The sequence below is a fragment of the Blennius ocellaris genome (genome assembly GCF_963422515.1).
Source record: "Blennius ocellaris genome assembly, chromosome: 1".
Taxonomy (NCBI): Eukaryota; Metazoa; Chordata; class Actinopteri; order Blenniiformes; family Blenniidae; genus Blennius; species Blennius ocellaris.
In genome coordinates this window covers 24,771,046-24,796,382 of record NC_137650.1, presented here as the reverse complement: position 1 = coordinate 24,796,382, position 25,337 = coordinate 24,771,046, and the positions used below count along the sequence as shown (strand labels likewise).

Sequence of the window (25,337 nt, the reverse complement as noted above, 5' to 3'; positions counted from 1 at the left end):
GAGAGGGCAGCTCCATCTCAGAGTACACAACACAGCCCTTACACATGTTAATGTTGTCTTTAAAAATATACTGTATATTCCACATACTAAATAGGCCTCATAAATGACTCCAGTTTATAGAACGGCTTAAAAGAGCTGTGAAAGGTTGCTTCTTTTCCCTTTTTTTTTATTTTAAGGGCTGTAGTTTCTCTAATGAAACAGTTTGCTTTCAAGTATTTTGTAAAGATATGATTATTCTCCATCCATCTTCTGCACAGCTTCACCGAATTCAGGGTGATGGGGAACTGGAGGAAGGCAAGTGCACAGATCACCAGTCCATCACAGAGAAAGCAGAGATGCAGAAAATCACACATTCACTCCAACCGGACAATTTACACTCACCAATTTACATGAAACTGTTAATTCTGAATAAGAAAAATTTAGAAAAAGAAAGAAAGAAAATGTCACCAAATGAATGTCCTGAAATATATATTTTTAGCGGCCACGCAAGTGAAAAATAATTGCAATACAAACGATACCGAGACCGCATCGATACCAACGAGCTGAGAAGCAGCACCGGTGTTTTTTTACTCCACGTCCCATCATGATGATACTAAAATATTCACAGACCACGTCTAGACGTATCGATAAATCTCACCGCTTTAGATGAAACAACATGCTGCCATTTAGTGTGAAATTTGTTCATCACATAACCCAAAGTATCATGGTTCATCCTCACCTCCGACTTAATTTGGTTATCACCTCTTTTTTTTTTTTTTTTTTGTATTTGAACGATTTCTTTGATTGGATGGTTTTAACAGGAAAGGAAATGCCTTTGCATTAATTATGAGCTGCACAAACTTGACAGAGAATAAAAGAAAATAGCAAACAGTTTTTTATTCATACCCCATAAATATGAAATTGGTGAAGCAGGGGAGTGGAGATGTATGGTTCTCTGCTGCCATCTAGAGCACCTGAAGAGACATTGCGCCGTTTTAATAAAAGCCTTGATTTTTTTTTCTTTTTCATTAATCGGCTACGCAGTGAGGGTTTCTTTTTTTTCATAAAGTCAGCAGAGTTCAGATGACAAACAGTTTTAACCCTTTTATCAATCAAATGCTTGCCTTTAATAAGAACTCAACAGGATATATATGAGATGCAGATTTCCTCAGGAAAACATTTATCAAATGTTGGAACAGTAAAAGGTAGAAAGATAATAGGCTATTATAAACCCTCACAGTCCTGTCCTGTATTTCTTTGATATCTAAGTTTTAATTTTTCCAATGCACAATTAAAAGCCAGGGGATTATTTTCCCCTTTGAATCTAATGATATGTATAAAGTTCATCTTGGAAGTCTTTGAGAGAATCCAACTGGAGAGAATCTACATCAAATACAAAAGTTTCATTACCACTGACATGTAGGAAGCCAAATTAGGCCCTGAAATTATATTAAATTAAGCCCAGCAGACTTGGATACAGTGTTCACCGTAGCGCATTATGAATATAATATGAAACTGTTGTATTATTGAAAAGGCTCTTGAAGTGGGAAGAATGTGTTTTTCCAGCGATGGGAAGACTTGAAATGTGTTTGGTGAACCTTGAGACCCCGTTAAGTGCAGACAGCCTCACCGAATTCAGTACTGACCCCGTAAAACTACTGTATGGACAGAACGAATTACTGCTCTACGAAACAGAAAAAGGTTGAACAAAATTCAAAAGTAAACTGAAAGTGATATCTGAGTGAATCACAAACAATTTTTCATCTTTGTATGTTTTGAGCAATTATATAAGGAAATAATCCTGCTGTGATTCTACCACAATATACATTTGATATAAATCTTAGCATGACATCTGAGACAAGAAAACAATGTCAATGACCAAAACATGACTTCACATAGTGATAGAAAAAATAAAAAATAAAAAAATAGCAGTCGATCGTATCTGTACCTGTAGCACAAGCGAGAAATTACCCTTTGCTGTTGTGTGTGGCTTTTGCCAATGTTGTACCAACGTCACTGACAAATATGACAGTGGAATAGACCTGCGTATTGTCGTTCGTCCACATAAGGGGCATCTCAAAGCAAATTAAATCAGGTCAACTGGACGTGGTCAGTTCTACACACAAGTTTTTGTAGCTCTCGCTTGATTGAAACCTCATAAGAGAAAGATGAGAACTGGAACCATTTGACTTTTAAAGAAATATTGTCAAACACACACACAAACACAATACAGCCAACCCTCAGACGCACAAAGCGCTGATGTATGTATGATGAATCACTACACATATTTAACCACATGATGGCGCTATGCTACAAAAAGCAAACAGGAGGCGTATAAATATAACTTTCTCAGTTTGTGCTCATTCCTATTCATATTATGTTGCAATGAAGGCCACTGATAATGTCCTCACTAAAACAGTGATGGAAGACAGGAAAATCTCATTCTAAATAATCTGAAACTCGATCAAAAATATGTTAAATAAAACATATACCAACAACAAAAAATCAATTAATATATATATATATCAATCAAAACGTGGAGCTAAATCTGCTTGACACTTGGACTGGAAGAATAATTAAATTAATAAAAAGCACTAGTCTCGGTGAGCCACGTTTCAAGACCGGGGTGGAAGCATTTTGTGTGGAGTTTGAACATTCTCCCTCTGCTCGGTTGTTGCAGGTATTCTGCTTTCCTCAGACGCAGCCAAGATGGGGCGCTTGAAGACAAGCGTCGGTTGCCTGATGCTTTTATTTAAGAATTGTTATATTTTGCACAGAAATATTAACTGACTTAAATAAATCCTTTTCAAACAAGAATGATAGTTAGGCAACATTTCGAGATTCTCTGGTGGTGTCCCTTCTAATATTAATGAATAAATAACAAATGGATTAAAATTAATCATTTTTAATAACTTTTTTTTAAATGATTTATTAACTTTAAGTAATTAATCATTTACTTTGGGAGTTGTTAATGAGTAAAAGACTTACTCATAGTTTACTTCTATAAATATTCTATTAATAATTTCCTTTTCATAAAATTACTTCCAGTTATTTATTACTTTCAGTAATCTATTACTTACAGTAATTTAATGCTAATAACCAAACATAAATGCCAACACCGACAAAAGGCATGTTTTACTATAGACAGGCTGTTTGGCACGGTTTGCAAGGTTGCACCATCTGCTCCGCTCAACAGATAATGGAAATATTCAGACTCCAGGAAGAGAGTCAAGAAAAGGTCAACGTTGAGTAGATATCTTGATTTCATGCAGTAGCATCAATGCAAAAATCACAGTTGTCAACAACAACAATTCTACTAGTGAGGAAGGTTTCAAAACAATAGACTGAAATCTGCTGATTCTCAATGCAAGGCGTGAAAGTAATGTAATTCAAAATAAGAATGAAGTAACGCTGTTGTTCTTTGAAAGCTGTGCAACGCGCCGTTATGCAACAATATGTTGTGCAGCAGACAAACAAACCCGTAATCAATTAAACAGTTGTCAAACAAGAGCAGAGTCTGTAAATTAGTTGGTCAACACAGCGCAGATAAACCTGTACTAACAACCAATTCATAAATGTCTATGTGAATAAAAGATCATTACACTCTGACTGTAAGCTGACAGCAAAAAGACTTCCCAAAGTCTTCACGTTTTGAGATTGATTGTTGTAATAATTCAAAAGTTGTGTTGGCAAAATTGGACAATTACACATGATCATTTTATTTACTGCAAGAAAGCACCATTATCTTGTGAGTTTTTCAAATGAACTAAATTAGACGGAATAACAAGGTTTGTGTAAGTGTCTGGCTTCATTCTGCAATAGACTGCTTTTTGTCACAATTATTCCTGTAATTTTCACAGCACATTTCATTTTGTAAAGGAAACTCACATCACTTTTTATACAGAAAAATTAAGTTGGGCACCAAACAACCAGCTGGCATTTAAAATAAAAAAAATTTTTAAAAGCGTTTCAGACTCTTTGTTTCATAAGAAATGTAACATACTGCAACTCTAACTCAAACCCAGTGTGGGAACCAGATGGTGATGAGGCAAAAGTGACAGATGCTTGTCCCCAGACACCTCAGAGAAATCCGACATCTCCAACAGTTCCTCTCGAGACTAGAGACCGACTGTAAAACCAGCCCTTGTGTCTTTCATTAGCTCTGTTTGGGAGTTCACACATGGCCGCTCACAATCAAGGCTCGCGCCACGCTCCTCTATCTGGTCAACTGATGTGCGCATTGACGATCAGCATCCAGGAGAGAGGTGTGCTCTGCACATTTCAAACACACGTTTCCTCCGAGCACGTTTCAGTCACGAGTCATGTGCAGGCTTGTCGGTTCTGATTAGAGCCATCTTTAGACTTTATATAAGCTCTAAATTATTAACCGCTTATGTTTATTTGATGTACAGCATATACCAAAAAGAGGTTAGTAGCTTGGCAGTGGCTATAATTTTATTTTAAAATAGGTTGTAACAATTCAAAAAGCTTATCCACAAGTTATCCACATGTTGACCTTTGGTCTTCCTGATTTTCTCAAAGGTTTGCCGATACTCTGCTCTGCAGATGGGTTCGATTTGAAAAAAACGACTTCTGAAATATTCTGCCTCTTTAAGTAATGACTTTATAACCAGTTATCTTACCGATTTAACTGTTTATAAAATGAGTCAGCATCAAATTCAAAATAGCTAGTGTTTCATGTAATACTAAAAAGGTCTTGTTTTCTACATAATATATTTTCAAGGCTCTACCAGTGAATTATATACCAGTTTCTGAGAATTAAAATCCAGTGCATCATGTTTACTTTTATATTTTACACAATTACCTTTATCAGGTGAACTTATTGAGTGGTTCTCATCCTGTCGTAATTAAGCCTCTTTTATGCTTTGCATGTTTGGTTCACTTCCTTTCCACCCAAGAACTCTTTTTTTTGTTGATTTGTTTAGTGACAGCAGTGTTTGGTAAAGACATACTGGAGAATTTCTATGAGCTAAACCCAACACTTAGGCTGAAACGTGAATTTAAATAATTGAATGTTATCAATTCTGACATTGAAGCTTTTTTCTGACAGAGGAGAGGTGTCGCAGCTACATCCACTATTTACAAGATGAAAGAGTTGGACTCAAGGTTTAAAATGGCAAAGTATATATTGGGCTGTCAGGGACAAAAAAATTTTTATATTATGTTTGGTGGTCATCTATTAATTCCTCAAAACACGATAAAGTCTGAATAGATAGTCACAGATTCACAATTGAGTCATCTCTTGTCTGCAGGTGTGCAAAAAGTTAAAAGTAAGTTGACAGAAACACTCAGTCCCTGAGGAGACACATAAAGGAAGAAGTCAAACAACTGGGAGAACAAGCATATCAATTAAAGAAGACCAGCAGCCATGAAGCTCAGGGTCTGTTACCCAGGAACTCCAGAGATATGGTGATAGTACTCCAGGGGGCCGTCATGCCAGTAACAATGGCTTCCTAGGGATAGCCACCATGAAGGACATAGTCAGATTGACTGTTGCTAAAATTAATTTATTGCAAAAAGGGGATGATTGGATGCAAGACAGACATCAAAAAAGCCAGAACATAAGTTAAAACGTATTTAAGTCATTAAATAAACCATAAGTGAGAAAAGAAATTGGAAAGGGAGCCATTCGAGGCTAAAACTCTACACAAATCGCCAAGGATGTCAGAAACATTACATAATATGATAGTTGTAGCTCATAAAGATTAGGATTATTGGCAACTATTTTTAATTCAGGGTCCACATGAAGCCCAGTTGGATTCCAACTATTAAAAGATGAGCATAATAACAACTCTAAATATTTCTCTTTGTTTCAGTGCCAATGGGTGCAACTGTATCCCATATGTTTTTATCAAAACATCAAACAATCTGAAATTTCAATAATTAAAAAGTGTATAGAATTCTCTTCAGGCTAATGTTGACTGAAGCCCAACACTCCATCCTTCACCAACTAACCCACAATATTTATAAAACAAACAATCAAGCTGCGGCCACATGTTTGACACATCACTTCCAGATAACGCAACATGACAGCTTTTATAGACATTCGAATCTATATCAGTCAGGAAAGCTATTCAACACAGTGTATGCAGCAAATGTTTATTTTAAACGCCAATGTTGATATTTACTTTCAAAATAAATTCAACGTGACAAAACAAGTAAATGTTGTTTTACACCAATAGTTATGGTCACAACATGACTGAAACGTGACACACATCAGTCCAGAGACAACATATTTAAACGATGAACAACTTTTTTTTATCAATCTGAGAACAAATGAGCAAACAAAGTCCAGTGGGCTCAGGTAAATACAATCATGCACCTTTCGAATCATTTCCCAAATATGCTTTGTAATTTTGGTACTCAAATATATATAATTACAATAATATACAATTTAAAACCAGTCAAAATTCAAGATATCATTCAAATTTAATGGCATTTTAAGCCACAAGCGACAAAAAAAGCATCCAAAATAAAAGTGATCTTACTTTTTTGGGTGTTGGCGTCACCTGGTTCCTGGTATTGTACCTCCTCCGGTGTTGAATACCCTCCACAGTGTGCTGTCCTCACGGGAAAACCAACAATCACTTTTTTTGTCTGTTGCAGTATTTTCTCACTTATCAGGCACCTTTTAAAATTATAAAATAGGTGCCTCACGAGGTTTCGTGATTGTGATTGCAGTCACTTCCTCCTTTCGACGTCATCCAGGAAACTTTTTTTTTTACGTCAAATATATGCACTTTTACTTTTACTTATATATATATATATATATATATATATATATATATATATATATATATATATATATATATATATATATATATATATATATTTCTGTTCAACATCATTACTCTTTGATATAATTATTAAACTATTCAACAGAATACTAAACAAATTTGTCATGGTGCCGTTTTTTTGTTCATAGCTGTGTTTTGTTCATTTGCAAGCCCCTAACCGAGAAATATCACCGCTTTTTAAATATCTGTATACGTGTAAAAATGGCCTCTGACCCTCCTGTTTCTCCTCCTTTCTTTTGATGCAGGATTTTTGGATCAGCGTGAACAATGGATATACTTTCCCCCCTTGTGAGAAAAAGTCTTATATTGGCTTGTTTTCACAGACGACTTTCTTTTCTATGGAAAACGTTTCTTTTCAGTCATCTCATAAGTGAAAGCTTCAGCCCCTTTTTCCAAGCTAAATTTAACTTTTGAAACACTGATCTATGCTTTTACCACCAATCGGGTGAATTAAATAGTGCACCTCACGTTGGGTCGAGTGAGTCGCCTGTCGCTTGTCTTCAGCTTGTTCAAAACGCTATGACACATCTTGAAAAAGTAAGAATGAGCACAATCCTGCCTCATCAGGTCACCTGACCAGCTGCTCCATGCTTTATATTTGCCTGTTCAATAATACTATTCCATGTGCTGCCTATCAGCCAGGCGTCTTCTTTCTCTCTTTTTAGATCAAATCTCAAAACCCACCTCTTCTCCTTGGCTTTCAACACCCTGTAAGATGTAATATCTGTTTTTGTTTTTTTGTTTTTAATTTTTTGTCCTTCTTTCCTTTTCATTTTGTGTTTCAGTCCTTTGGTGCCTGTGTAAAAAGTTGTAATAGATTTTTTTTTTTTTATACTGTCATGGATGTGTTCTGAAATAAAAATTTCAAAGAAGACATTTTGGTTCAGACCAACTGCATTGCTGATTGATACTGATGTTGTTGTTGTTGTTGATGTTGGCTTCTACAAACTTTAGCAGCTTGTATACCACCAGGGTTCGAATTACAACGTGGCTTTCGGGGGAGCCCTATTTTCCGATCAGACCTCTGCCAGTGTTTTTAGAGCTCCCCCTAAATTTTTCAAATTAGGCTTTCAGGGGAGCTCAGGTCCCTTTCAGGGGAGCCCAGCTCCCCTTAACTCCCCCGTAATTCGAACTCTGTATACCACAGACACACCAGTAGTTGGAACTGAAGCGGCCGGGCCACTGACCAGTCCATTGAGCAAATACCTGTGACAAAAACCTTTTGGGAAGTTGTTGGAGAAAATAAGGTACAATTTTAGGATTATGCACTTAATGCAAGTTTTTTTTTTTTTTTTATTGTGTTCAAAGGGGAGAAAACTGGCAACGTGAGCAGCACGGTGGTGTAGTGTCTTTGTGCCTTTGCCTCACAGCAAGATCACCCGTGTCTGATCCTCAGCTTGGCAGCCGTTCTGTGTGGAGTTTGTATGTTCTCCCCGTATGTGTGTGTGTGTTCCTCATATCATCCAAAAACATGCATTTTGGTTCATTGGTAACTATAAATGTCACTGTGTTTTTGTGTGACTGCATTTCAATATGTGATATGTCTTAAAGAAGATGAATGGCCTTGTATAACAACAAATATCTGTCATTCCAGTGAAGATTGACACTTCCTGTTAGACTTGTAATGATCTACTGAAGACAAAGCTCAGCAAGGTGAGTACTCTGATTACATAACTCCGTTGAGTAAGGCTTGTGCAGCGGAGAGTGAGATGGCTTATCGGCTGCACACATGGTTGTGGAAGTTCAATCCTTCATCTCCCAGTAGAGATTGCAAAGTGGTTGCTTTAACCAACAAATACGCCCTCGCGGAGAAGAAATCCATAGTGCCTATGTAGATATCTGTTTTTCGACTCATGACAAAATCAAACGTTATATAGTAAGACACCAGAGCCTTGTGTAGCTAAAATACCATTTATTACTGCTTTCAAATCACAATTATTACAATATTGAAGATAATTACCGTACTCAAATATCTTTACATTTTTACTATAATGACGTGTGATAAAGTGTTTCACATCAAGGCACGAGACAGCCACGGTTGGTAAAGGTGCAGATAAGACTCCCAAGATCGACACTCTGCAGCCACAGGTCAGAAGTGCAGTGAGATACGAGCTAATAGAGAGGAAGAAACCACCTCTCCTTCCTGCACCTCCCTCTTTCCAAAAGACTATCTTCTTATATATGTCTGACAACAAATAAGTGGGATATTTCACTTGTTTTGTTTTTTTTCCTTCTTTTAGAACAGACGGACAACAAATACAGATAACTGCTTATAATCTAAAGGCAAAACATCAGAGCATGTTACTGTGTGGTCATAAGTGACACTCATTTTTAAAGAATTTATAAGTTGATGATGATGTTTCATCACTTGAGAGGAGACACTTGGTCCTGGAGAGGAGAGGAAAAAGGAGAAGACGTTCAAAGTGATTCCTGAATTATGTGTGGAGAACAAAAACAGAAAGAGAAGGGACAGTGTAACAAACTTCATCGAGCACAATACATCTTTGTGTGAGAAATCAGGAGCTTTAAAATAAATACAAATAAAAGTTCAGATACACTGAAGCTGTCAAAAGTAAAATCCATGAAACAAATGCACTTTGTTCATTAAGCATGACGTTTTGACCATTATGTCAAATCTTTTGAAATCTAAAATGTAAACAGTTTTGGATTGTATTATGTACTTTTGTTGACATGGCTGCAAATAACAACGATGTAAAGATTTTTGAGAAGTCTTGAGGGATTTCTCTTGACGGAGTGGTTCGTTGTATCCACTTTGTGCATTGTGATGATGACATACCGGGCATCTGGTCTTTGTGCTCATGCGGGTCCGTGCCGCTTCCGTCGGCCAAATGCCAAGGCACCAACGTTGGTGGGGACGAAGTTCCTGTTTCCCAACCCACCTGACCGACTCAGGAAGTCAGCCAAGCGGTGGGTCACACAGGTGGCTGTGTTGCATCCCCGCTTTTGTGCTGTTGTGTTACTTGAGGAAAAAATGTGCAGAAAGAAAAAAAAAAACCTCTTAGTATGTTAGTATGTATTTTTAATTCAGATTAGATGTTCAGACAGTCATGCTTACCATTTCATGTTTTCATTTTCCTATCAAATTTTATGTCATGACTGAAAACATTTTTCAAGTTAAATATGAATTTATTGTATAAAGAAGCTTCATGAGCAAAAAGAGACAATTAGAAAACAGAAAAACAGATCCTGAGGCTTCAGGTGTCAGTCACATTCTGCAGACTGAAAATCACAGAATGAAACTTTTAGAGTTGTATAAAGAGACATGTCTCAACAATTTAACTTATAAACATAGTTGGAGAGGATCAAACCAGTGCCAGTAAACGGTAAGAATCGATGGACAAAAACTGATTGCTTCAGTGATATGAGTTGCTGTAGTTGTCATAAGGCTCAGCTAGTCTTCTCTTCTTGCCGGGGGTCCCTGCTCCCACATCAGTGCGAGGATAGGTTTGCAGTTTGTGAATGTCCTGGGAAAGTTTGCCCAGCATACAAGTGCTTAAGCCGGTGCAACGCTTAGACATGGGTCTATCCAAGCTGTTGGAGATGGAGAAAAACATGCAGAAACAGGCTTACAGTAACGTGCAGATCATTACTAATTCTGTAACTACATGCATGGTGTGTTTTCATGAGATGTCATATATTCACAATTTAAAAAAAAAAATGCATTGAAGATTTCCATAGCATGCTTCAACCTCTAACAGGCATAGTTTGCATGTTGTCATGCTATCTTTCAGTCGACTTACAGTAAGACTACCGTGCATGTTTCCTCATGGATGACATCATGCTTGATGTTTTGTTTTGCTTGATTGTGACATATGTGCACATCTTCATGACCAAATGAATGGATGAATGAAGCCCATGCGATGACATTTAGTGAGGGATACAAGATGTTTGTATGTACGACCTTGAAAAATACCTTGACATTTATCAAAGCCCAAGTTGAGCACACTGAAGTTGTTGGGCTCCTACATTAAATTGTGACGCATTGTGTTAGATAGATAGATAGATAGATAGATAGATAGATAGATAGATAGATAGATAGATAGATAGATAGATAGATAGATAGATAGATAGATAGATAGATAGGTATACCTGTCTCCATCAGATGTTTGATGATCTTGCTCATCTGCAGTTATCTGCATGAACTCCTTGATCGCTCTGAGTAACCTTTGAGCGTCATCATTCGATATCGAGATTCCATCTGACTCCTTACTACTTCTGAAAAGACACATTTGATTGCTGCATGTCAATCACACCTTTGCCCCCAATGCATCTTTTGAAACACTGTGTTAATTATTTACATAAAAACAATCAGAAGAAATAACAGCAGCAAACCTGAAACACTCTGATGTAACTAAACATTTTAAGTGAACTGTTGAATTAGTCATTAGGTGTTGATTTAATGCAAATCTCAGGGTCCAATAAAATGTTGTAATGAGTTTGGAAAAGTTCACTTGTGTATGCATACATGAATTGTGCTACTCTCTCACCTGGACGGAGCTGCCTGTGAGATACAAATCTGACAGATGATCAGCGCATAAGCAATGAGGAGTGTCCAGGGTTTTCGCATCGCCATGATTTCCTGTAGAAAGCAGCACACAAGGAAATAAATAACAAGGGATCTGTTGTAAAATGTCCACCTTATGTTCTCCCTTAAACTAATTTGCCATGTAATGCCTGCAACCATAGCTGAATGAATCCCCTCACACACTCCCTCACTCCTTTGTGAAGTTGAGCCACAAAGGTTGCAGAGGCAGAAAAAGGCTGATCCAAGGTTGACTGATGCTGGATAGTTTGCCAGCACCTCTGTTCATTCACAGAAGTAACTGCCACATAGTGTCATGAAAATAACAGCAGAGTAGTATCAATTTACTTTATCATGTCAAACAATAAAAGCAAACATTCTTTTAAAAATCTAATTTGAAGAAACGTTTTTTTTAATTGTCCGTACTTACCGTGAGATGATAAATCCTCTGGTAATGAAGATTTAAAGAATAGACTCACTTGTGAATCCACTGTGTACTCCCATACGACAGGGTTTTATATATGTTCCCCATGGGTTTCTCTATCAGCTCAGTGAGCACTTGATCATCATCTATTGGCCGGTGAAAGGCTTTACCTCAAACCGCTGGCCAATCCTAAGCCCTACGTCTCTTTCTGCAAACCAATGAAAGAAGCCGTATGCAAATTGCACCCACCATGGTCAGGAATGAGTTTGATTCACAAAAAGTTATCAAGTATTTTGAAGCAGCTCGGTGCACCGCAGCCATTCTTAAGGTCAGACAGTGGGACTTATAGAGATGAAAATTCCTCACCGATATCAACAGACTCATTCTACAGGTTATACGCAGCTTGCAGGTGTAAGTTCAAATCAACATCAAATTAACTTCAAATTATATTTTTATTGTCATAAGTGAAGGTGGGTCAAATGCCAAATGTAGAAATGAAAGAACCAAATTGGCCCCCAAAATACCCAGAACTGATTCAACATGATTGATGTGTGATTAAAATCCATTTAGGAACCACGACCAACCACATATAGCCCACAGTGCGTAAGTGTGGAAAAAATGAACAATTTGCAATGTATTTCTTGAAACTGTTTTCACAATCAAATAATAGTTTATAATAATAATAATAATAACAATAATAATAATAATAATAATAATGTGTTTTATTTGCATTGCATTTTTTAAGACACTCAAAGAAACTTTACATCATCATATTATAAAAGATAAACAACCATATAATGTAGATAAGTTTAAATACAAAACTAAACCCAACAAATATTCGACACAAACACAACAAGTGAAGCATTTGTACAGAGTAAGTTATCAAAATATGAAATATAAAGTTACACATCATCCAATAATTCATCCATCTTCTAAGCTGCATTATCAATTTCAGGGTGTTGTCCCAACTAGCTGCTATGGTCAAAAATAGGATACACACTGGCTGCCAGTCCACCACAGTGAGGTGAATAATAATAAATACATGTGAGACTTGAAAATAAGCAGCATGGCCAATGACCTACAGTAATGGGAATGCGGACGCTTTTCCCAAGCTTGGCTGTAGCACAGGTCTGGTAATCTGGTAATAGTTAGAATATGTTGACCCAATGATATCGGTTCAGGGAGCATAGGGGTGAAGCTATTCAGACAAGGGGGAGAGAGGGGCCATTCAGGCACTTAAAAGAAGAAAGAGGAAAATATGTAAGAACAGGCCTGAAAAGTTCATATATGTTTGTCAATCTGTTACCAGGGACCGTAAGCAGAATAAAGAATGCCATAATCTATTCAGAAATTATTGTAAATTTTCATGATGATGAAAGGACAAATTGTATCCAACAGGATGCTACATGTCTTGAAACCCAATAGTCGGTAATTCATTTCCCAAGTGAAAATATCTTGGGTACTGGTAAGAATCGTTACTTTCATCATTCATCATCTTACAGCAGCTTTTTTTATACTTTGATACGTGTGTGTGTGTGTGTGTGTGTGTGTGTGTGTAGTCGTGTGCATGCGTATCTATGTATGTTTTTATCTTTATTTTTATAATATGTGAAGCACTTTGTGCTAAAGCCTTTGTACGAAAAGTGCTATATAAATAAAGTTTGATTTGATTTGATCATTGTCAAAGTGTTTCATCACTGTGGAAATATTTGATCCAGACTCACAGTACGTGAGTGATTGGAATTGCAGATTTGCATCCCGTAGAAGAGCGGACTCAGAGTGTGTTCTTCCTGATTTATATGGGAGTAGCATTGCACTGAGCTCTCTGTCAATAAACCAAACCTTCCATTCACTGATGTCCATCCGGTTTCTCTGTGCTAATTACTGGCCTGTTGGTCTCTGGCCATCTTCTAATTCCTGTTATGCAACAATATTGGATGATGTATCATAAAGCATCCTGCCTCCCAGTTATTTTTTGCGTCACAAGGAAACTCATTAGAGTAGATGAGCCTTTTAGTACTATTGAGCAGACCTGCAGGCCTCGGACCAGAGGCACTAAATTAGTCTCTCACAGCGTCACACACTGTCAGAAGCTGCTCATGAAGCATTAAAGATTTCAGAGCAACAGATTCATGATTTAGGTTAATTATCTTATTCTCATTTGATTGCTTTGCCAGGAGATTTTAATTTCATTTATTTAGGATAACGACTCCTGTCCAGTGTACGATCAAGTGGAGAATTTTTCCACTGACAACAAAAAACAATGATTAAATTAATTCATCTTTATTTTGAACATAAAAACAAAACAAAAAAAAACGATGAGACAGTCAGAATAACATTTTCACAAATTGTTTCCTGTTCTCCAAATAGCTTGTCACCCAATTCAGTACAACTACCCTAATTCCATTGTGTTCCAATTTATTGACTAGTATGTCATGGTTTATGGTATCAAATGCTTTTTTTTTTTTATCAATGAAATCTCCAGCTGTAAGTTTGTTTTTATAGTCCATGGAATTTGTAATTTCTTCAATAAGTTCAGTTAATGCTAATGATGTTGACCAATTAACTCTAAATAAATATTGACTTTCTGATAGCAAATCGTATTTTTCTATGAATTTGTCTATTCTGTCATTTCAGAGTTTTTCAAGGATTTGGGGGAATTGTGGGAGAAGAGAAAAAGGTCTGTAGTTAAATAGTTAAACAATAGAATCCACAAGTAAGACTTCAGGCAATCGGCATGATTCATCAAAATCCTTTTAAAAATTCTATTCCTATTTAAATACCATGTAAAGTGTTTAATTTCTGACTTTCAACATCTGACAAATTGTGTCACTGTCCTATTATAGAGTGTCAAATTGTTGTGTGTTTTGTAAACTGCTGAGTATTCTCCACATTGTGTTGGACAATGCTGCTCCGAAGCCTCGGTTCACCGCCGCCTGCTTGAACCACAGACACCAACTGAGGCAGAAAAATTACATTCCAAGGGGAAAAGTGTATTGTCGAGACTGCAATTAGCTCGCACTGTTCACATTCTCTCATGTTAGGCATGAATTGGCCTAGAAAATTAATGACAACACTGGAGAGCATTCATGACAGAGAGGGCAGCATTCTCCTCACAGACAGTCTCGGCTGAGTTGGTGTCTTTTTCCCAAACAGAAGCAACGCCATTCTTGGCAGGAACTCTAATGAGAAATCCTCCAAAGCTCTCACATATCAACAACTTGGATTATTTGAATAGGCAGCATTGATAAGCAGCTCACGATACAGTACGGCCGGTCTGAAACCTAAACCAGCAGTGTGGTTGCAGCTATATAATCAACCCGCAGCCATTTTAAAGGTCCATTACTTGACAAACGTAAAATATAATGTGAACATCACACAAGTAAAAAAGTTCCAACCAAATGTCCAAATTGTTTAGATAGTAGATAGATAGTTGATCCTATAAAGTTCAAAACAGGCGGAGAAAACCATTACTACTTATTAAAAGGCACAGCTTATAGCTGATAGAAGTGGAATCTTGCTATATTCGATGATCATCAGTCATCAATCTACTCATATAGTTTTACTTGAGGAAAAAAAATAAAACTCTATGGAAAAAAAATCCCTGGTGGATGTACACAGGACCCGGAGAAAACAGTCATGGCGTACTTTCAGAATAATGCGCTTCAGGCAAGAGCCTCCACCTGCAGCTAAACCAAACCAAACATTTAAACACCTGCTCTTGAAGTTACACAGGGATGAAGACCTCTTAATGCGTCTGCTACCGTCATTCTACCGGGAAAAAAATAACATTAGTAGTGACAGATAATGTCAGTTATTAGCTTACAGGGTTTTTCCAGTCGCCTGGATCATGGTGGATAATGCACTGTGGGATTCACTTGATCAACTCTCACACAGGAACCACAGGAAGAACACTCTGCAAACACATAACTGTATCATGTAAAGTGTAATCCGGGTCCATCACAACAATCCCACGCTACAAACAAGCATAGAGCACAAGAGAAAACAGACGTCCGATAATAGTTTAATGCAGCGTTCACTAAAATACTTGAAACACCAATGTTTCAACACAAGGGACTTTTTAAAGGATATTTTAAACGTCACATTTTGTCAGATTTTTTTTTTAACTCAAAAAAGGAACATGTTTATGTACCATGTGTTTATCATGGCATTTTGGGGAGAAATGTGAACCTGACTAAAAGTGTTTTAAATAGGATTTTATTCTTGCAGAGGGTTTCAAGAAGTTGTTAAATCATGTTTGGTGCTACCGTCAAATAGTAAAATCTGTTACATGCAGCAAAGGTTGGTATTATTAATAACAATAACGACATTTATAAATAAGAAGCACATCAAATCAAAGAAAATATCACTCACAGATTATAAGATGTAATAATTAGGCTATTTCTGTTTGCTTTTGAACTTTGATTTTTCACACTGGATTTTACAGTTGAATGAATGAATGAATGCTAGAATGAATGACTTTATTTCGAACCAAAGTTTGAATCAGTGTTAAACTACAACATGAAATGAACATAGGAATGTTGTAAAAGCTGAGAAGCAACAATATATTCTCCTCCCTGTATTTCTCTGTTCGTTAACTAACTACACAATTTATTAGACATATTTACAGCTATATACAGAATTTATCCACACTTTTAAAACCTAAAATTCTAATCCTATAGTATTCATTTGTACTTTTTGTACAGTTGCTCTGTTGATTTCCAGGTGTTTTAAAATGTGAGGTAAAACAACATGAGTGAAATATTTCTTTGGAATATGCTGACTCTGCTTTATCTGAATGCCGCAGCTCAAAAACATGTTTCACGTGAACCACCTGAACACTCATGTTTCACATGTTTTGATTTAATCCAACCACTAACAAGATAATGTAACAGTGAGAACATGATTTTCTGATTAAATTTGACAGATGTGTTTAATGCTTCCAGAAAAGCTTTTGAGTCAGGGGAGCTGGCAGGAAGCAAAGAAGTCATTTGCAAGAATGTCCTCATTAGGTAGCCTTAACAAATCTGAATGATTGGGAGAGGTCTGTAGAGGCCATTGAGGCATCGGGAAGAAGAAGGGAAAAAAAGAAAAAGAAAAAAAAAAGCTTACCAGCTGCCTCAGCAGGAAGTAACAGCTGGATAAACAACTTCATGTCTAATGAGGAGCGAGTCATGATGAACTGATCACACAAGCAAAGTGGAAAGCAGCATTTCACAAATGTGGAAATTGTTTGTAGTTTAAAAGCCACATTAATGAGATGATTTTCTGTGCATGGCTTCTTCTCTGCACTCCCTCTCCGTTCTACACCTCAAACTGTTAACCATGAAGACAGTGTTCACAGGAAATCTTTATTATTCTTTACTGACCGAATGAAATGAGTTGTTTCAACCTTTTTGCAAATTGATCTTTCAAATGATGGATTTGTTGGAGGTATATCTTTAGACTGAACTGAATTCTTATTCAAGAATATTTGTGCACAAGTTCTGACATGCATGCAAAGAAGAAAGAAAACCCTTGTACACAAATATGCAAGTTTGTGGTGCACACCTTCACCTTTGACCTCTAAATATAGTGCATGACCAAATCTTTAACGTACAGAGGTGAAGGAACCTGCAGCAGATTACTGGTTCAAAGTTTATTTGCTTAAAAACGTGGTAACAGACAGATATGCATTACTGATAGCAGCTCATTGAATTCAGCTTTGATACACTTAAAAGGACCTATTTGATTTGTTTAAAATCACTTGTCAAAACATTTTATGTGTTGGATTTTTACTTACAACTTTAGGAAACTATGTGTGAATGTGTTTGCATCTTTTGTTTTGTAGATTAAGGGACACACAACTGACTACAACAGCATCAATCCACAAAGTGTAATTGAAGATCAACGTTCTGCTTGAGAGAAAGAAAAAAAAAAAAAGATCCAAATAGAAATTAATTTGAATGAACAAAAAACAAACAGTAGAGGAAACTTTTACAGAAATATAAATAACATTGATAGTCAGACATACAAAAACAATTGTAAATATTACACAAGCAACATATTTGACAAGCTTCAACCAATCAATGCTTGTTTCGTTTTGTTTTTTCCAGTATTGGTTTGTAGCAATCTACATTTTCAAGTATAAATCAGAGCAGGCGTTCGAAAGCTGATGGTGTGAATATTGTAATTTATTGAACTGGCATTATAAATATGACATGCATCAGAATAACTGTAATGAAGAGAAATTCATTTGGATATTTTTCCTTTGCTTTCCGGAAAATGTAATTAGAAATTCACCCTTAACAGGTCCTGCGGGAATGGACAAACTCTCAATTAAAGAATATCCTGCTGTTGAAATCCATCCATCCACTATCCATCCATCCATTCATCCATCCATCGACCTAACCCTTTAACAAATCACATCACCTTTGGGATTATTATTATAGGTTTTATTGATGCAATCTCACAGACTACAATGTGACCTTCACGTACACACCTCTTACATGTTTTTTCATATTGAAATAAGTTGTCTGCATGATGGTACCACTGAGGTGCCTAACAATATTTGTTTGAAATGCAATTTATTTCATTGTTAAACTTGTTCTACTGACCTTCCATCAGGCCACAACTGTTTTTCTCCCTTTTTCTCCCCCCTATATGTTTGAATCTGTGCTCGGTCTTTTTTAATTCAAAGCTACTTTGTGCTCTGAAATCCACAATGTGCGTGCCAGCAGAGATTTTAATTGAGCCAATAGCATAATCCCCTTCCGTGAAAAATGTCTTTTAAGACAGACTTTATGGTTTGGGCAATACACTCAACATTAAGACAAAGTGCCCTATATCCCCTTTCCCCAAGTTGGCCAAAAGAACAATATAAAGTATTCAGCACAATTGTGAAAAGCCAGAGAAGTGCCAAGTCTCAACATTGTAACTGGAAACTTAAAGTACAAGTTCAACCACCAGATCCAGGCTGCAATACATTGTTTTTTATAAAAACCAATGAAAGAAATATATCAGATTTATTTTAAATGTAAATATTTTAAGTGATTAACAGTACAATATAATTAAAAAGTCGTGATTGTTGTGCTAAGTAGTGAGTTCTGAGGTTGTCCTGTTTTTAAAATCCACTTGTTATTCAGAGAGCCTGCCGTTGAGCTTAACGGTGCCCATTATTTTCCTAGTACCCACCACATCCCAAATAACAACTTTTGCAAACTGTGACTGGTATTTTATCTCAGGTTTCTCTGAGAAGAAGGGGGAAAAAAGCTAGACAAGAGCCCAGTTGTTCAGGATGACCTCCTCAATTCTGATGTAATGTGCAAAAGTTGGAAAGATTGTTGTTGAAAATACTCAAGATAGACGAAAACTACTGTTGTGGCGGTATAATGCGGTTGGTAGAGTAGTGGCCTCCCAATCGGAAGGTTGCAGGTTCAATTCTGATCTCTGTCTGCTTACATACAAAGTGTCCTTACATACAAAGTGACACTGAACTCCAAACTGCTCACATTGGAGTGACAGCACCTTGCACAACTGCAGCCTCCAATGGTGTGTGAATGTGATGAGCTATGTAAAGTGCTTTGGGGCATCTCACACAGCCATGAAGTGCTATATAAGTGAAATCCATTTACTCATGTTCGCTGCTTTTCACCTCTGCTTTACTGCATTACAAACTGCAGGTACCCAGAGCGGTTTATTTCTAATATCTATGGACACATTACATTTCTCAAATATTTCTCTTTGTAAAATCTGGTTTGGAAAGAAATGTAGATCCAAAGCAGGAATAAACGTAAAGCATACACACATGCATATATACATATGAATATGTGTGGATATACATTTAAAATAGTTATATTATATTATATTATATAGTGTAAGTAAAATCAAAATACTACTTAAATACATGAGTATGCATGTTACTTCCACGTATGTATATATATATATATATATATATATATATATATATATATATATATATATATATACACACACACACACACACACACACATACATATATATATATATGTATGTGTGTATATATACATACACACACATATATATATATATAAAATAACATAATAGTTTGGTCCTTATGCAAGTGGTATTTTCTCTCATGTAAAAAAAAAATATCCACGTTAGACAAACTTGTTAAAGCATTTCACAACATTGTGGAAAAAGCATGAGGTGCAGTTTTATGGTGTGATCCCCCTCTGCAGACTGACTGTCAACATTCATTCTAATGGCCACTGGATCATTATTGATCAGAGAGAGAAGGGGGGAAAAAAAGTTCACCAGTAGTTGACTCTGACTTTCTGGCCAATCTTAGCCTTAGAGGCGGGGATCGACAATGTGCAAGATGATACATATGTGCTTCAGTACCTCACAGCAGAAGCCGAGGTTTGCAGTGTGTCTGCAGGATTAGGGAGATTTTTTTTTTCCCTTCCAAAAAAAAAAAAAAAATGGTTTCAATTAAATCTCCGTGTCTGGTTCTGGTGCCGGTGTCGCCCGCGCGCGCTGTGCTCGGTCTCTGCTGCCTGGCTGTGTCCATCCTCGTTTTCCTGCTGGTCCGGCAGCTCGTGAAGCAGAGGAGACCCCCGGGCTTCCCCCCCGGTCCGTCTCCCATCCCGGTGATCGGGAACATCTTCTCTTTGGCCACCGAGCCGCACGTCTTCCTCAAGAAGCAGAGCGAAGTTCACGGACAGGTAACGACTGTTTTCTCGGTGCTCTGCAGCTTGTGCAGGAGCTTGACCCCGCAGCACGCGCGCGTGCGCGCGCACGCACACAAGGCTGCGCCCCCCCCCATTGTGTGTACAGCCAGATTAATTTTTTTTAAATTCACTCCAAATGAGCAATAGTTGCATGCAATTTTTGCACCAGCCTTTCATTCCTTGACAAATGCATTGTTATTGAAAGAAAAGAGAAAAGAAGGAACAAAATGATTAAAGTGCTTGTGCTGCAATGTGCACCTTTCAGATTTTCAGTCTTGACCTAGGAGGGATAATGACGGTGGTTTTAAATGGATATGACTGTGTCAGGGAATGCCTTTATCACCAAAGTGAGGTGTTTGCTGACCGGCCATCACTGCCTTTATTCAAGAAAATGACCAAAATGGGTGGTAAGATGAATGTCATAGAATGCATGCAGATATTTTTTTTCACCAATATTTCAATTTCCAATATTTTAACCCTTTTCTTTCCTCTCTCTCCTCTATCCAAAGGGCTTCTCAACTGTAAATATGGTAAAGGATGGATTGAACACCGTAAGCTGGCTTGCAATTCTTTCCGTTACTTCGGCAGCGGCCAGAGACTGTTTGAAAGAAAGATCTCGGAGGAGTGCATGTTCTTTGTTGATGCTATTGACGAACACAAGGGAAAATCTTTCAACCCCAAACACCTTGTGACCAACGCAGTGTCCAATATCACCAATCTGATAATTTTCGGACAGCGCTTCACGTATGACGACAGCAATTTCCAGCACATGATTGAGATTTTCAGCGAGAACGTGGAGCTTGCGGTGAGCGGCTGGGCCCTCCTCTACAACGCCTTCCCTTGGATTGAATATGTGCCCTTTGGAAAACACCAGAAGCTCTTCCGCAACGCGGTCGAGGTTTATGACTTCTTACAGGAGGTCATAGAGGGTTTCTCCAAGGGCAGAGTGCCCCAAGTGCCTCGTCACTATGTTGATGCCTACTTGGATGAGTTGGAACAAAGTGCAGGAGATCCCACGTCTTCATATTCTTACGAAAATCTCATCTATTCAGTCGGTGAGCTCATTATTGCTGGTACAGAGACCACAACAAACACCTTGCGCTGGGCCATGTTGTACATGGCCATGTACCCCAACATACAAGGTCAGTTGTAGCAAAAACATCGTCCCAATATGAGGTCTTACATCTGATGTTATCATAAAAGAGATTTTAATGCACTTTTACTGTACAGCTGCTTCAATGAACATGTACTCTTACACCTGACTAACTGGCCATCTCTTGTTTTTCCCCGTAAAGAGAGGGTGCACAGGGAGATCGACAGCGTGCTGACCAATGGGAGGGCACCCACACTGGAGGACAAACACAGGATGCCCTACGTGGAAGCTGTCCTGCACGAGGTTCTTCGCTTCTGCAACATCGTGCCCCTCGGCATTTTCCGTGCCACCTCGCAGGAAGCAAAAGTCAACGGATACACTCTTCCCAAAGGCACCATGGTGATCACAAACCTGTACTCGGTGCACTTTGACGAGAAGTACTGGAACGATCCCGGTGTTTTCCTACCAGAGAGGTTTCTGGACAGCAGTGGCAACTTTGTGAGGCGCGAGGCCTTCCTTCCATTCTCTTTGGGTTAGTCTCTCATTCATACTCTCGGATTAAAACGTCATCGATACACAGATAAAACTGTCTGCCAAGATGTCCACACACAAAACTCAACGGATACATTTCAGTGTATGTACTCAAAAAGATCTGAGGTCTGACAGTATAGGTACTGAAATGTATCATCTTCTGGTCCATCTACTTTCCTATTGGGTTATAAACACTCACATCTTGCTGAGAGAAAGTCAAACATAATGTGCAAGTAGGAGAAGGAAAGGAAAAATGTTGAAGGGGGGGGTTGACTATTCTCAGCTTTAATATATTCTATACAGAGGCACTTCAATGGAGTTAATTTATATTTGCCTGTCAAAAACAAATTTTTTCTGGTCCTCGATGCAGCCCTGCAGTTCAGACTATCTGAAAGAAGTCGCTCTCTTCAAGCATCTATTCTTAAACCATCCGTTTTCTGATAAGCCAATGTTCAGGAAGTCACTCTTTTACCAACACTGTTCCTACTAACGTTCTACCAGGTGGTGGTAATTTGCCACCAGCCTCTTTCAGTTGGCTTTGTCTCAAAACAGTTTAATGAATCCACCTCATGTTACCACTAATTCTTGGATGGATTTAGGCATTTTGATAAAAGCCTGTGTTATGATATCAGATGGTAGAATAAGATGCTGCATCTAAAGCAATATGGCCGGAGGAGATGAGGATAAGTATCTTATTGTGAGTCCACGAAAGAAAGTCAAGTCAAAGCCGTTCTTTAACATATAATTGTGTAGGGTTGGCCATAACTATAATATAACATAAGGATCTACAACTGGTGCGAAAAAGTACAAATCCATAAAACAAACGATTCACCATGTTTTGTAAGTAAAAGTTTTACAAAAAATAAGTACAGTTTCAATATTATTCTATTTTTAATGATGCCTCCATGCTCAAAAACAATGTTCTCCAGTTGCATATATTTTCCTTTCAGTTTTGTTGCAACTAAAAATGCAAGCAATAACTTGAATTCCTTCTTTTTAGCTTTTCAAATCTACATAAAATTCTTGCCTGCAACAGCATGTCTTTTTAGGTTGATGTTCTTCTCAAGACACACAATTCCTACAGCATTGGCGCGCATGGTTGTACAAATTCACCCTCACAGTGTGCTAATGCTACTTCACACAGTATAAGAGAGGTTTTCAAGTAAATGAGAGGCTGTTTTCTTCTTAATGATTTACACTTTTCTAGGTCATGTGTAGGCTAGGCTTGTTGTTTTTGTTTCAAAACTCTGATATAGAAATTCACATACATACCAGTAATATAATACAAAATCCTTCATCTTTAAATCAACATTGCCATTTTTTTTCCCCTTTTTTGACAATTGGTGACATCTGTTTTCTTCTATTGCCTTAGTCTCTGGTCCCTTCGTGTTTCTCAGGTGTTTTTGCGAGCGTCGGCAGTAAACTTTCAGTTTTATTATTTATTTTTGGGCTCATCTGCACTGCACACTATCCTCATTTAAACCCGTTATTTTCTCCTTTGTTCATGTTTCCAAATGTCTTGAACAAATTAGCCAGCTGTTGGTTTTGTGTGTGTGTGGGGCTGCCTGATATAACAGATTTTTTTCTTTCCTTTTTTTTCCCAGGGAGGCGTCACTGTCTGGGTGAACAGCTGGCCAGAATGGAGATGTTCCTATTCTTCACCACTCTGCTGCAGAGGTTTCATCTTCAGTTTCCTCCAGGAACCGTCCCAACTGTCACTCCCAAACTGGGCATGACCTTACAGCCCAAACCTTACTCCATCTGCGCTGTCCGCAGGCAGCAGAAACTTTCCTGCTCGGGAGACACTCCTTATCACAAGTAGGCATGCGAGCGCTTCTCGTAGCTTGTTCAGAACGTTTGCGCTCGAGCTGAACTATTTTGCACAGCAATGCAGCCGCACGGCACGAGACTGTATCACCCTGGACTGTAGCGTCCGATATCGGTGCATTACAGCTGTTCCAAAAGGTGCTCTCTCTGCATATAACATGTGAATCAGTTTATTTTCGATTTTTATTGAACTAACTGAGCGATATCCATGTTTGCACAAGACTTTCAGACAAGGGAGCCAACAAGTGCCGAAAGGCCACCCTGGAAGCACAAGTGTGATATTGATTTAGTTCTCTGCGCTACGAGCCCAGAAAATGAAAAGTCTATGAACCTTGGTGCGCCAGCGATGAATTTGGTATGTGTCAATGATTGACAGTATGTACACCCGGGGTGGTTCATAGCCCTTCCTTCTAAGGACAGTCTCAGGTCAGACAAATGCCCCCAGCCATTCATACGTGTTTGGCGAAATGGGACTCCCAGACTTTCCAAGAAAGTTCTGATCAACGTATTGGAACTGGACGCGGGCCAGGATTTGCTTCATCCAGACCGACTCTGACCTCACCTCCAGGGATCCTGCTCCAGGGAAAACTTTCCTCTTAGAAAGTGAATGAAACCCTGGCAGAGTTCTAGAAACCGACTGTGCAATACTGGTTTCTGCTGAATGGTGCTTATCAGTACTAACAATGTACTGCATTTATGTGTGAGGTTAACACTTGTTTGTTCTTATTTGCAATACTGGTAGCATGAACGTTTTGTGTAATAATAAAGTCTTTCTTAAAAAAAAAAAAAAAAAAACACTCTATTAATTCTTTCTAATTTGCTGAAGCTAAAATGTACCAAGAGGTTTAGATTAATTAGTTAGAAGATCCCAAAGAATTACATATGACACTGGCAGTCATTTGACCATTAAGACGTCCAACAGTTTCAACATATTAACATCTATGAAGTATTTTAAAGCAGCATGTGTACATTTGAAATTTCAACAAGACACCTTCTTTTGGACACAAAAAATATTTAAAGCGGTGACGGCCTACTGACTCGCAAATAAAGCAGATATTAGCATGGTGAGGAAAAAAACCAACATTAATGTTACTCTGAAGAAATCTATATATTAATTCAGTAGAAGGATTATTGTGTTGAAATCATTCATGCATAAGTGCAACATTATCCCAAATTTGGCTTCAAAATGAGATAATTAAGTGCAATGAGGTGAGATATTCACTATGCATGCTTACATATGTCAGCTTCATGCTGCACACAGGTGGCTGGATTACATTCAGGTTATCACCTTGTTTGCAGGCAAGGTTTAACATCTATTTCCTACTCATTTATTTAACTGCTCACATAAGTTTCCTGAATACGCCTCAGGCGTAACATTTGTTAGAATTAGTGCGATCCGTTTCACAAATCATCCGACAAAACCCAACAGTC

The 25,337-nt window shown here is 37.8% G+C and overlaps 2 protein-coding genes across 2 annotated transcripts; one reads left to right on the top strand and one right to left on the bottom strand.

Moving 5' to 3' along the window:
• Positions 1 to 10,171: 10,171 nt before the first annotated feature.
• Positions 10,172 to 11,385, bottom strand: calca (calcitonin/calcitonin-related polypeptide, alpha; the record flags this gene model as incomplete). Its single annotated transcript, XM_080497794.1, has 3 exons — positions 10,172 to 10,349; positions 10,908 to 11,033; positions 11,306 to 11,385. The coding sequence occupies 3 exons, from the start codon at positions 11,383 to 11,385 to the stop codon at positions 10,172 to 10,174; spliced, it is 384 nt and encodes a 127-aa protein (XP_080353920.1).
• An 8,821-nt stretch (positions 11,386 to 20,206) lies between these two features.
• Positions 20,207 to 23,901, top strand: cyp2r1 (cytochrome P450, family 2, subfamily R, polypeptide 1; the record flags this gene model as incomplete). Its single annotated transcript, XM_080494303.1, has 5 exons — positions 20,207 to 20,449; positions 20,721 to 20,862; positions 20,965 to 21,597; positions 21,751 to 22,080; positions 23,684 to 23,901. The coding sequence occupies 5 exons, from the start codon at positions 20,207 to 20,209 to the stop codon at positions 23,899 to 23,901; spliced, it is 1,566 nt and encodes a 521-aa protein (XP_080350429.1).
• Between the last annotated feature and the right edge of the window lie 1,436 nt (positions 23,902 to 25,337).